The following is a 14464-nucleotide window of genomic DNA, read 5'->3' as shown; positions in this document are numbered from 1 at the left end:
TAAACACTGTGCCAGAGGATTCTTCACAATATCAGCCTCTCTTTTTCAGAGAAAAGTTGAAATTGAGAAGTGGAAAGTGATCAGGATGAAAGTATTTGTCTCTTTCGTGTGTAACTGTTGTTTTCTTCTCATTTGTTTTGTTTTCTTTTTCTTTTTAGCTCTGGAGGAGACAAACCAGGATGGTAACTCGTTGTTCGTAACCAGCTTCACTTTGACGAAGGCCGCTGTAACCTCAATCTCTTCTCCTAAACACTGACTAGCGTTCCTCAGCCATGTCTAACATAAACAATGCACTTTGCATTGAAAATGGACAGAATGCAGATGTGTCTCTGCTACAAAAGGATAATCTTCAGGATGGTGGATTAAGTCAGCTTTTGGATTATAATGCAGAAATGGAAAGGTACAGGTCTTTTGCAAACTTTTATAAAACCAATGGGGCATTTCCACAGACTGCTAAGATTGCCCGCATCACGACGCCCATTTTTCCCAGTGCTAGAATTGGTATGTCCCCTTGGAACTGTGATAACGCCATGCTCTGGGGAAGGAAATCAGCGGCAATAAACCCTAATAGGACCAGCATGCATAGAAATGACTCCCAGAGGCCGGGGAAGCCTGGCGTGCCGCCAGAGACGCTGCAAATGGCAAATAATAATTTCCTCTCTACCTTATCCCCCGAACACTGCAGACCTTTAGCAGGAGAATGCATGAACAAGCTGAAATGCGGCGCTGCTGAAGCAGAGATAATGAATCTCCCAGAACGCGTTGGAACTTTTTCCGCTATTCCGGCTTTAGGGGGCATCTCATTACCTCCCGGGGTCATCGTCATGACAGCCCTTCACTCCCCCGCAGCCTCAGCAGCCGTTACAGACAGTGCGTTTCAAATTGCCAATCTGGCAGACTGCCCACAGAATAATTCCTCAGCATCCAGTGGAAACCCAGCAAAGAAGAAAAGGAAAAGGTGTGGGGTCTGTGCACCCTGCAGGCGGCTAATCAACTGTGGTGTCTGCAGCAGTTGTCGGAACCGCAAAACGGGCCACCAGATCTGCAAATTTAGGAAATGTGAGGAGCTGAAAAAGAAGCCAGGCTCATCGCTGGAGGTGAGAACCGGGGCTCTGCTTCCCCTTCTTTTGTTATTATCCCCTTGCACTCCAAAGCATTAACCTTTTCATCCAGTCACGTTCTAAGCCCTTGAAAATTGTTTCCATGCCCACCCATGCCTGAACATCCCCCCGGTTTCTCAAATCTGCCTACCCGCCTAGCCTAATTGGCAGTAATTAGGGGTGTTTGTGCGGAGCGCAAGCTGAGCTTGGCTCAGACACCCCTAATTGCTGCCAGTCAGGCTGGGGCTGGAACGCATCCGAACAACCCCGAGCTTGGCTCAGCTCCAAGCAGGGCTGGGAAATGGTTTTCAGCAGAGAGCCATCTCTCTGCACCCGGTCATTTTAACCAATTATGGAAACCGTCTCTGGATGGGGAGAATCAATATCTCACAAAGCCTCAGCCTCCGACCACCAAGAGATGGCGAGAGTGATGGCAGAGCTGCTGATGGCGTTTCTCAAAACATCCCCCAAGTTTTATTTGGGGAGGGGAATAAAGCACCCAGACGGATCCCTTCACACTTATCCTGTATGAATTGATTGTGCATATCACAGTGGGGTGGAGATAAAGTCATTTTACATTATATGTACGCCATTATGGGCAATTATGCATCAGTCTGGGGCATGATGCATAAAAAAATAATAATAATCTGGTCCACTTAGGAAAGGGAAAAACATATTAGGAATCGGCTTAACTGAGAGCTAGCAAGAGGCTTCATTAGGACACAGGGCTGAATTGTTTTTAAAGATTTGTTTTAATTGATCTATTTACCTGCTGACATTTGATTATCAGGTGCAAAGGCGGAATACGAATGTTGAGTTGCAAATATGGTTCTGATTATCCTGAGGTTATGACTTAACATGCGCCTGGATGAGTTTCCACCAAATGCAGCCCGAGTGCCAGATAATTTGTTCTCTAATCAGGAGATTACACAGGGAGGATAACAAGGTTAATTCTGAAATATTACCTAATCTTTGAGGAAAAACACCATATATGGATGTATGCTTTGCTAAATCTGAAGTCAAGTCAAGACATCCGTTTGTCTGATTCTTGTTTGGTTCTCACACGTGTTCAGTAATACAATGTTGACTCCACCAATGCCCAAGTCTGTGATGTAACGTTTTGTTATTTATCATAAATGTCACTTTTGTTTGCCACATAGAGATTTTCCATCAATTCAGTCACAGCCTGGCAACATTAGCACCTTGTAATCAATTTCTCCAGTCCAGAACCTCCAAAGCTTTGCTTCTTGGTCAACGACACAGTAATCTACATGTCTGTTTTACTCAACTTAATCCCTTAAACTGATCAGCTGTTACACGCAAGCTCTGAAGGCACACCATCAAAGTTTATTGTTTAAATTCTGCATTATTTCAGAAGTTATAAATTTATTGCATGGCATGTGTACGAAGTGCATGTTTGTGCATTCACCCTTTCTCACCGTTTTCTTTTAGAAAACAGGGTGAACGAATCTCTCAGTGAAGTGGGAGGATTTCAACCTTTTTGGAAGAGAAATCAAGATTTCAATAAATAAATAAATACATCCATAACAATAGTGGGTGTCTATGAACTGAGATGGTTTGCTCTCAGGCAAGTAGAAATATTGTCACAGTGGGGATAAAGACAATGATTTTAAAGGACAGACATTACAAATATAAAAAGCGACTGTTTAGCAAAGAGACTTTCGAGGCTTGCATTTTAAATATTTTTAAATGTTTGGTGGCGTCATGCAGAATCAAATGTGTCAGGTTTGGATGTTTCTCTTAAAACATGCTGAAGCTTAGATTTAGAAAACAGTAGTGGGATCATACTGCACGCATGACTTGTCATACAGTGTACAAGACTCTGCTATTAAGGGGCAAAAAAATTAAGGTTTAAGAGTTTAATTAAATGGGCCATTAAGGAGGTTATTGAGTATGAGCTGGATGTGGATATTGCCGAGGTGTCAGTCTGAAGCTCATCGGATGCTGACTCTATAGATGATGTACTAACAGGTGTTCCAAACAGGTGTCCAGGAAGCTGGGCCCGAGCTCATAATCCATGGGTAGCATCACTTTTTGGAAAACATCCATTTGCAAAGAAGGTTAGAATTACCGAGGGTGTGAAGCCCCCCAAACAAATCCTAACTTGGATTTAAAAGCTTTTTCTCTTAGTTCAGTAATTCCTAGTATGGACTTCTCCAGCGCTAATTGTTATTTTTGACTCTGGAACTGTAATTACAGGTGCGCCTTCTGCAGTGTAAATGGGCTTGCATTTAAAGGCATCTCAGAGGTGTGAAGTTGTGCAGTTTTATGTACGTTGGCACTGAGTGGGTGTCTTTTCGCCTTGTTGACGACGCTCGGGGTTCGTTGGGATTTTATTAAAAAGTGTGAGGAGTCAAATGGTGCACGCAATATGCGCAGCATCACATGTTGTAACACGTAGTTGCACTCTGCGTGTCACCTTTTCTTCTTCTTCCTCTTTTTCTCTCGCACACACAAGATGTACGCAAACACACACGCACACACAATCTAGCATCTAACTACGCAGTCACAAACGCACACACTGAACATGAGCCAAGTCTACCTTTTGCCTTGGAAGAGACGATAAGCTACTGGCAGCCAGTTAGATTTGGCTGTCAGTGTTTTCCACATGGGAATCACCCTGAACTAATTATATCTTAAGCAGCGGTGGAAATGCAAATCAGAATTTTACTCACACCCCTGAAATCGGAGAGCCAATTTAATCTAATACCCCCTTTAATTTAGCGCGCTAATGCAAGGCCCTAGAGAATTGCCCTCTGTCACCGCTGTGCTGTTCTGCAGCAGATTCTGCTCTCTGTCTGCTCCGTCTCTGTGCTGCTCTCAGGCTCCAGGATGGATTAGTCTGGCAGAGGAATCTCATCTAACCTAACATTTCCTGAGCAGTTACCTTTGCATAGCTTTAGCTCAGATGGCTCAGAGGTCCTTCATTAACTTTCAAATGCTATACTTGTATGAGGGTAAGCTGCATCTTCACCTCTGTTTACCTCACCTGTCTGCCTCACTCCAGCTCTTATTTCTGCATAGTCTTATTTTAAATTTCTTAATGTTTGCCAGTGAAGATACAGTACAAACTGTGCTGCACCGAACAAAACAATTAAAGTACGTAAAAATGTATACGTATGTATCAATTTCACTCTTTGTAGTTATGCTTACTCCCCACCCCCCCAAATACAGCGTTTGGCCTTGTGGTGAACATAGCCTCATCTTTCTGCTAATAGTTCTCAAAATTACCATTATGTTACCAGGATGCTGCTATGACTCACCTGCTTAGACTGTCAACCCAAACCAAAGGTGCTGCAGAGGCGCGGGTGTCAAATAAAGGCCAAAATCACATCTTATATTACTTACTACTAGAATATTATGTTTACACATATGTTGTGTATATTTTGGTGTTTTCTGTTTGCTTTCCATTTATTTTAACCCTTCGGGTTTATGTCAGAGCACTGAGCCCATGTTTGAGAAATATTATCTCTAAGGTGGCGTACAACAAGTGGTTCAAAGATCTAAATACATTCAGTTTATTGGGAATCGTTGGTGCTTCTGTTCACGATCATGTGGATGTTCATAAACAATTCTGCGTGTGAACTGAATGTGTCTCAGAAAAGCTTTAAAACATTTATTTTTCTGAGAAATCTTTGGACTCTGTCCTTACACTTTATAATTTATCAGTTCAGTTGTCATAGATTTTATTATACATAGCATGGCACTAGACGGTGAAGCAATCCAGGCTGAATCCTGACCATCCTGACCAGTTCCTGCGAGATATTCTAGCTATGCTACAAATTCAGCTGTTGAATTTTACATAATTGTTGACACTGCATTTATAATGTATGTTTTTTTCCCGATGACTCTCACTATTAAAGACTGTAAATCGGTGATTTAATGCCTACCATGCCTTCTGCAAATATATAATTCAACAGAAACTTCCTTTTAATTCCAAATGGAAGTTCAGCTTATTGTGAAGCAGGAAGTATACCGGCAGGAACAATTTTACTTAAAGAGTGCTTCTGTAGGTTTTGTTTTTTACATTAATAAAATAGTAATGACAAAGAAATCTACTTGAAATAACATCCTGAGAGGCTGCTATTTTAATAACACTGGAGAAAAAAAAGCAGGAAAGGACAAAGCCAAGTCCCGCTGAACAGATTCCTCTTTCAATTAACAAATGTCAAAGGGCAGCATCAAGTCATGTGCAGGAAAACAGCATCCCAGCGTACAGAGATGTTCGCTCGCTCCCTCGCTCCCTCCCTCCTTCTGTTCTTTGTGCTGTGTTGATACGACTACATGAAATGGGTGAGATGAAAAGGTGGCATGGCTGCCTGGAAACCTTTACTATTGTGATAAAAGACAAGGCCCGAAATGGTAGGAAGCAGGACCTTGAGTAAAATAGCTTGGATTCAGCCCCTTAATGAGAGTGCGGGAGCCAAATAAGCAACGGTAGCCAGGTCTAATTTGTTTTAGGTGTGCTCAGAATAGATAAGGACAAATCTGTGGCCTTCACCCCCCTCCCACCAACCTTTGCCTCCCTGGAGATAACACCGAGTGCTTCCAGTCAATCTCCATGGGCAAAGGAAAGGAGGGAATGAAATTTAAAAAAAAAAAAAAAAGCATAGAAAGAAAAAGCCCGAGGGACGCGCAGCCTTTAGATCTGCAGATCTCTAACTTACTGGATTTATTCAAGCTTTAAAACTGCAGATTAATTTGGTCGCAGAGGTCTAAGGGGGGGGGGGGGGGGGGGGGTGCGAAAGAAAAAAAAGGGAAGGAAAAATGAGACCGTACGCTGCTGCGCATCTCCACCTAAAGGGCAACAGTAAGCTCCTGTCAAGACTATGGGATTTTGCCATCTGAACCACAACGCAGACCGCTTAATTATACACATCTTTCCTGCAAGGTACCCTCAGCTACTTAAGAGCCCGGGCCCCTTTAGTCATTGTCATGCCCTTTTTCCCCAAGATTGGTTGTGCCATGTGGCTTTTCTGTCAGCTTCCATTTGCAGAGAGTAGCTGTCCTCCTCAGGTCTTCGCTGCGTGCGGAAAGGCACAACCGCACAAGACTGTTAAAGAATTCATCGCCGCTGCCACTGTCACCAATTAAGGCCAAAGCGTAATTGGAGGCATCCGGACGATGCCCTTACATTATGTGGTCTGTCGCCTCCTCTGCCCCTGCTTGATTTAACATCCCTAGTTCGGCGGTAAAAGAGAAGTCGTTGTCATTGTCTTTATTATAGTGAGAGGAGAGCGAGCGAAAGAGAGAGAGAGAGGGAGACGAGGATGGGGGTAAAACAGCAGCTCAGCAGAGGGTGGACAGCGTGAAAGAGCAGGTGCTGGAGGACGTTAATGTGTGGCACTTTAAATTTTAAACAGATGAGAATACATTATTGATGATGACTCTAGCTGAGAAGTTAAAAGGTATCTCGTCATTACTGAGAGCGTGTACCAAAAAGTGTGAGAGAAAAAGTCTTCAGTAATTGCATCAGGGGACTTCACTGAGCAGAGAGCAACAACGTGTTATTATGATGCCGTGTTCTTGACTTTTTTTCTTTTTTTTTTTGCATAATGCCCTGATTCAGTGGATAAAATGAATGATTAGACATGCTGTTCCTCTGTTCCAGTGAGCTATTCCTCAATACCTATAACCAGCTTCTTTGTGGTTATATCAAACATGTAATAGGTAGCTGTATTATTACATTGTCCTTATAAGGAGAGTGAACTACACAGGAAAATGATCATTTGTGGACTGGAACAGAAGTTCTAACTTAGTGGCTACCGTCTGACAAAAAACAAACCTCACCACATTTAATCACTTTAATCACTCGCCTATACTCTTCATTTTATTTCATTCATTAAACATTTCAGTCGTAGTGCAGTTCTGGCCAATGTCACGGTTTCATACTGACTTTGACCTTTTTGTCATTTAAATCCAAATTAAGCACCTTGAAATAAATCTAAGTCAAAGCTAGCAATTTAAACAATTGCTGCTCTTCTCCCTGTACACCAACTGCTGCACCTCCACCCACCAGTCTGTCAAGCTAATCAAGTTTGCAGATGACACCACCGTTATTGGACTCATCTCGGACGGGGACGAGTCTGCCTACAGGAGGGAGGTTGAACGTCTGGTGTCCTGGTGCAGCCACAACAACCTGGTGCTGAATGCCCAGAAGACAGTGGAGATTATTGTGGACTTCAGGAAGCACACAGCCCCACTCCCCCCCATCATCCTGACTGACACCCCCATCACCTCTGTGGACTCATTCCGCTTCCTGGGTACCACCATCACCCAGGACCTGAAGTGGGAGCCCACCATCACCTCCGTCATCAAGAAAGCCCAGCAGAGGATGTACTTCCTGAGGCAGCTGAAGAAATTCAACCTGCCAACACGGACGATGATGCAATTCTACACCGCAATAATCGAGTCCATCCTCACCTCCTCCATCACCGTGTGGTACGCTGGAGCCACTATCAGGGACAAACAGAGACTGCAGCGTGTTGTGCGCTCTGCTGAGAAGGTGATTGGCTGCAGACTCCCATCTTTGCAGGACCTGTACACCTCCAGGACATTGCGGCATGCAGCTCGGATCTCAGCTGACCCTTCTCACCCTGGACACAGTCTGTTTGACCTGCTCCCCTCAGGCAGGAGGCTCCGGTCCATTCGCACCAGAACCTCTCGCCATAAGAACAGTTTCTTCCCCTCTGCTGTTGGACACATGAACAATAACCATATGACTGTTCCCGCTACTAACACATGACCCTACGCTGTGTCACTGCATCATTCTATGTTTGGCACTGATCACCACCTGCACTCATGTATATATCTTTCAACGTAGCACTCTTAATTCTTATTCTCATGTATATATCTCATGTATATCTCATGCACATATCTTTCCACGTAGCACTTTTAATTCTTATCCCTACTTTTATTTTTTTCCATGTCTATTTAAGTGCTATTTATGACAGCATGTTTGCACTGAAGCACCGCAGCAATTTCCTAATGTTGTAAACCTGCTCAACATTTGGCAATAAACCCCATTCTGATTCTGATTCTGATTCTGATTCTGAAATTGAGGATGTGTGCAGAAGGAATAAAGATCTAATATTTCTGCAAAAAAAGTCTTTATGACTTTTATGACCAAAGACCTTCTTGCAGCAGAGTAGCCTAAACCTGTCCCTTCACTTTTTTTTCTTTTTTTTTTGAGGCTGAAAGAGCTGCAGCACTGACAAGTTGAAAGGTTGATTCAATCCGCTGTTATCCACTGTGACTTTACAGACATATATAAAATGATGGCAAGGACATAGGTGATGATGGTAGCCTGTGACATTGTAAAATTATGTGGCACCGCCACAATAAAAAAAAGCCAGTGGAGCTTTGCTTGAATCAGATGAAGGACTCATTCAGGAGATTTCAGTGTGAGATGTCTAGCATGTCGCATTGATCACGGTTACTTTCTTCTTATAACCAGCTTCATATAAAATCTCATTCTTTTTCAGAAAGAGGCATCATGCTGTATTTTAAGTGTACAATTTTGTGTGGTGCTGATCAGTCAGATATGCTAGTAAAAGTTGTGTGTGTAAAAAAGTAGTGTTGAGATACAGGTTAACTGTGTTTTGGCTCAAACCCAATCAGCATAGTCAGATATAACATGCACAAGAGTAGGCCTGAAGCATAAAAGCACTCTTTGAGTTGCATTAATCATCATCACATGACCCGTTACCTGTCTTTTGTTGACACAGAAAGTCTGCAGAATAAATGAGGAACTTGTTCAGTCCTGTGGGTGCAGGATGCACGAGTAAGTATCGCAGACACGCCATGTAACTGTCGTGTATGAGAAGAAGTGTGCTGTAACAAAGAGGTGTTAAAGTTTATATGTAGTTGGCACAGTTGCACAAAGCTCCAGAAAACCAGACGCTTTCAAGAATTTTGTGTCAGAATTTGTATGAAAATGTATTATAGAGGAAAACAGCATTGAGTTTCCATAAATCTCAAACTTTATTCATAACTGAATATACTGTTACACAGTTTTCACTAACTGAGACTCAGGCTTGTAAGCTTACCTTGTATGTGTCCCTGTATCTAGTGGCTATCGCTAAACATCAGCTATGATAAAATTGTTATTTAATACTTTAATATAAAGTGACAATAACACAGACATGAGCCCTATGGCTGTCCACTTTGTTTGGGTTTCATAGAACATGTCAGTGAATCAGCTCTGTTCACATCCTAAACCTTTAACCATTTCATCTCTTCCCTGTGATCCGTTCATCATCCCTCTGAATACGCTGCACTGTCATTCCAAATACAACGTTCCTTCATTTCCTCAGGATAGAGTAGACAATTTAAATACTAAAGCTATTGACCACGTTACCCTGGTACAAAAACTAAAGACAAGCGACCGTGTAGGAAAAATGACTCCTCAATGGCCTGATCCATGCAAAATAAACTGCCATCTTTAAACCAGTAAATGGCTTGGTTCTATCATCTGTCCAGCATGGCTAACACATGGTAGATCAAACATTTTGACTTTCCTGGCATCAAAGGCATAAGACACTAAGAGGCAGCCTTTATTAATTACCACCGTGGCTTTGGTTGCCATCCTGATATCAAGGGGTTTTTGTTTGTAGGCCAGTGAATGAAGATCCTGCAAAGAATTATTTCATCTGGAGTACAGATGCTTTCTGTGTAAACAGACAAGAAGGAAAGTGATATGAATTCACTTAAATGTCGTCTAAGGAGCCTGGAAACAAAAGCATCCGGACTTCTTTTAGTTGCTTGAGGACGTTTCATCCGAGAAGCTTCTTCAGTTCTAGGGTCAAATGGTGGAGAGTCCCAGCTTTAAGCCTGTGGGAGTGTCCCCCCAAGAGGGACAATGGACCCCCTAATGATCCTCTACACGAGCCAAGCTGTGAAAATGAGTGTAGGTAACAATCAGCCAAGGTTTCGGGTGAGCTCACTGTGAAACCTAACCCCAACTTATCATGTCCTGAGGTCAGATGGCCCAGGATGTGAGTGGGCATTAAGGCGTCTTTATATGTCAAACAAATCATATAAGAAATTTCTTAAAGGATCTCTTCTACAATGCCCATCTCATTTGGCCTATACTTCCAGAAATGGAAGCACTACTACTACGGATGTGACCAGAACTGAAACTGCATGGTATTTACCTTTTAGTACCAAAATTCTAATGCAGCAAAAGCACACGAAACACAACAGAAGTGTTTCTGAGGAGACACTAATATGACAGAAACACGATTCATACGATATTGTATATAAAAATTTGGTATTAGCCGTTTATTGTTAGCTTGAAACTTCGTAGATGGTCCATCGCCTTACTGTATCCACATAAAATACTTCCCTTGTCTTGTGTGAGTTATATATTTATTTAATTTGTTTTTATGTGAGATTTTGTGGCATTTTAAAAAAAAACCGTTTTGTTTTATTTATCTTCTGCTGTGCTTTGTGTGCGTTTAAAGCATTTTTTCTAGTTGCTAGTGTTTTATTAAGTTGCAGTGCATTTGCCACCGTACAGCTAAATTAGCTATGTTCCATAGGCTAAAATATTTCCAATGGCTAACATTATTTAAATGCTAACGCTAACATGGAAGTGCCTTGAACCAGCATTTCTATATGAAGGCCACCAGATGGAAATAGTTGTGGTTGCAAACCAGATTTCTGGTGCTTTCCCGAGTTTTTGGGCTCAGTTACTCGTTTTGGTGTAAACGTTCACCTCAAAGGCTTCCAGTGGTGACACACAAAAACACTGAGTGGCAGTAAATACGTCCAACTTTTACACTTTCTGTGATTATTCCCCCGGTGATATTAGTAGGTTATTTGGCAGTCATCGTAATATTTCCATTTGTGTCCTGTCAGCAAACTCTGATGTTAACATTTTGCCACCACCACGTTAGTAATTTAAAATTACTTTTTAATAAAGGAGCTAATAAAGTAAATTGTATCAAATTGGGTATCAAGAATGTCGTAACTCTAACGAGATTCACACCAACTGCTAAATTTCTGGTATCATAACATATCCAGCTACTGCTACCTTTTCATGCTCTGCGGCGCCTTTTATTTATAACAGTGTTATTTAATTAACACTGTTAGATTAAAAAAATTTATACGTCAAAAAAATTTATGACGTATAAATTTTTTATGTAAACATTTATGACGTATACAAAACTTAAACCGCATCCAAAAATATGAAGTATTTGAGTTTAATTGTAAGTGGGGGGTTTTGAGACACATTCACATTTTGGTTTGCTGAGTTTGTCTTTTATGATTTCTCTACCGAAAACACAAACCTGAGAATGTCCAGGTTATACAAGTATAGCTGTATGGCTTAAAGCATAAGGATCCAGGATGTTAAAAAAAAAAAAAGCAATGCAGCTGGACAGATGCACTAAAGTGTTTATGCGTATAAGTTAAAAGGCATCAAATGACAGATGGCCTTGTGCCATTCATCCGAGAAAAACTGACGTGAAAGTGAATTTGTGAGTGACAACTTGTGATGGGAGAAATCGGTCAATGTGGTTTAAGCATCTCAGTTTCTGCAAGTCAAATCCGCGCATGCTGCCACCTCCTCTATTGTGGCTCTGCTCTCAGATTATGAATATTTCATGCCGAGCATCTGACACCGTGCCCAGAAAGATATTTCAAGTTTTTTTCCCTGTCAGAAACCCTGGGGTTAGAGAGTGTCACAGAGGTGTGAAGTCAGTTTCTAGTCCCCAGGCAAAGGATAGGATTTATGATGCACTTGCTGATGACATCAGGTGGATATTTTTTTTTACCGCTGAGCCCCTTTGTCCTCCATGACTGATAAACCATTGAGCTGTTGACGGTTTTGTGTCACTCCTTAAAAGATCTGTCTGTGGCGTGGTGTTGAGTAGAGAAATGATTTCAATCTGCTCAGAGTGCAAGCTGCATTTTGACAAACTGTGACCAGTTGCACCGTCTGATCAGCACGGAGCTGGGATGACTAAGCCGGTGGGAGTGTGCTTGGATTAGCCCTGACTTATTACCTGCCCACTAATGATATCTGCCTTGTTTTTATCTTTGTCAACTTTCACAAATCCAGTTTTAACTAAAGCTTCCTTATATAATTCCTCATTTTAGTTTGCTTCAGGTGGAATATTAGTCATTGGACTCTTAACTAGATGACTTTAATCCTCAGAAGGGAGGTTTTCTCCACATGCAGAGACCATCAAACTTTTATTGTATGTGTGTCTCAGCTAAATTCAATTAAACCAAATTAAGTCTTCTTATACATGCAGCCTCGCTGTTTTTTTTTCAGCAGTATATATAAATGCAGCAGTGCAGCGGTTTCCAACCTTTGTGGCGTGTGACTTCTTAAGTTGGAATTATGCGAGCCCACGCAGAGAATCCTGTGATGGGTATGGCTTAACTCCCAAATCTCAAGCATGCATTGTGCAAACCTGTGCATTAAGGATTGGATTGGTTCTTTCAGCTGTAATGAGGAGGAAGGTTTTAAACAAATGTAAATGTCCTGCATACAGTTATGTAGAGGGAACAACCACAGAAATGCAACCCCTTTGTCTGTGGTTGGTTGAACGCGCCAAACCGAAGCTTGTTTTCTGCTTTCTAGCTTTTTCACAAGCAATAACGTGACTGAATGGAGAAGAAGTACATCGCTGGGTTTGCTTCTTACCACTGTTCCCTGGTTTTTTTGTAATAGCAGGCCTTCATGCGTGCTATGATCACCATTTGAAATTATCTTACCTTGTTTTGTTTTTTTTCCTCATTCACTTTTGTTTGGAGGAAGCACGAATCAAAGCCGTTCCAAAGCTCTGCTGTCACAGTTCTTTAATCTGAAAAAATTTCAAACTAATACACACATTTTTGTGGCTGTTGTTGTTGTTGTCGTCTGGATATTTCTAATGCAGATCAGTTCGCACTAATGTCAACCTGAAATTTTCCACAGACAAAGCAAAAGGAACTTTCTTTACTATTCACTTCAAATCCTTTGATCACCTCTTGTTGGTTTTTGGACACATTTTAAAATAACAGTAACTTTACGTTCGCTCGGTGCCAACATCTTGCTTAAAAATGTGTAAAAAGAAAAAGCAAAAAAAGGCATGAGCAGCACATTACAAGTATAAGCAGTACATTTTACTTACGACAACTGATTATTAAAAAAAAAATCTGATTTACTGAAGTGAAATGTATTTTTACTTGCTGAATTTGATGAACAGATTGATTTGACTCCCAGTTACCTGAGCAAAATTAAAGATTCATCTTCAGCTGTCTGTATTTTCTAATCCTAACCTAAATATTATGTTGATTTGCTGTAAATATGCAGAGCTCTGCGTATGGACCTTCTAAGTTTAAGGGCTCCCACACAGATGCTGTGAAATCTGCTCAAAACAAGAAGGCCTGCTCCTACTTTGCATTTCAATTTAACATTTCAGAGAACTGGCAGCATGTTGCCTCGCTTAGCCCTCGCTTCGTTACACCCACATGGCTTCTCGTCGTGCTAGCTGACGTCTTTCGCTGTTCAAAGGGCTGCAACTTGGCTGAGAAATTGGGGATTTCCATACCAGATCCCTCAGGTATCCGCACACTCAAAACGCGTGTCCTGTTCATCTTCTCCTCCTCCCCCGCTCCCATCCTTCAGCGCCTGCCCTTCTCGCTTCTCACACTGCCCTGATTTCCTGTCTTGGAGCTCAATTGACCTCTCCGCTGCATCTCTTTGTTTTGTTTTCCTGAAATCTCAGCAGCACCTGAAAGCCTGTTCACTGTCTCATATATAGGGGTATGCTCACAGACAGGAGTTAGCTTTGTTGGAGCCCTGTATGAAATTGGCTTACTTGGGCGAGGGTGCTAAGGTAAAGCTAATTGAAATGGAAGCTAGCATACATAGCTGCGGGAAGTTGATCCTGGCTACGGATGCAGCCTCTGACCTTAAGGTGAGCCCTCGTTTTTTGCGCGGAGTTTTTCTCAGAGGGCTGGCTTAGCCTCCGTCTGTGTGGGCATGGATTTTCAATGCACGATGAAGGGAAGAGGCACAGCATCTGAGAAATATTTCAGCAGCATAAAGTTGCTCCCGTTTTGCCCTAGATATCTCTCACACAGCATGAGTCCATTGTGTGTGATGTATTCTGTGATGTAGCGTGAGACGTTTTAGCAATGGAACAGGTGCTACTGGACAACGTCAGAATACCAAACCTAAATTTTTGGCTTGAAGGCTGAGTTTTTGCCCGTCTTCCTTATTCTGCATATTCTACGATGCTGACGTCTGAATGAAGAAAATACTGAACTAGCACAAGCTAGCACTTATTGAAGAATTGAAATGAAAAAGTATGGATATATCTAACCATCATTTAAAGTAACAGATC

General features: G+C 41.9%; 1 protein-coding gene across 3 annotated transcripts in view; it reads left to right on the top strand.

Moving 5' to 3' along the window:
• Positions 1–14464, top strand: part of cxxc4 (CXXC finger 4) — a 29609-nt gene that overhangs the window by 2440 nt on the left and 12705 nt on the right. For all 3 annotated transcript variants that reach the window (XR_014277336.1, XM_082537166.1, XM_082537167.1), the window contains exon 2: positions 159–1097. Coding sequence is in view for 2 of the 3 variants with exons in the window: in XM_082537166.1 (XP_082393292.1) it covers positions 273–1097 (825 nt within the window). In the remaining variant the exon portion in view is untranslated. The remainder of the gene's footprint in view (positions 1–158; positions 1098–14464) is intronic.

This window comes from Aulonocara stuartgranti, assembly GCF_965226115.1.
Source record: "Aulonocara stuartgranti genome assembly, chromosome: 6".
NCBI lineage: Eukaryota > Metazoa > Chordata > Actinopteri > Cichliformes > Cichlidae > Aulonocara > Aulonocara stuartgranti.
This window is presented reverse-complemented; position numbering and strand designations above follow the sequence as displayed.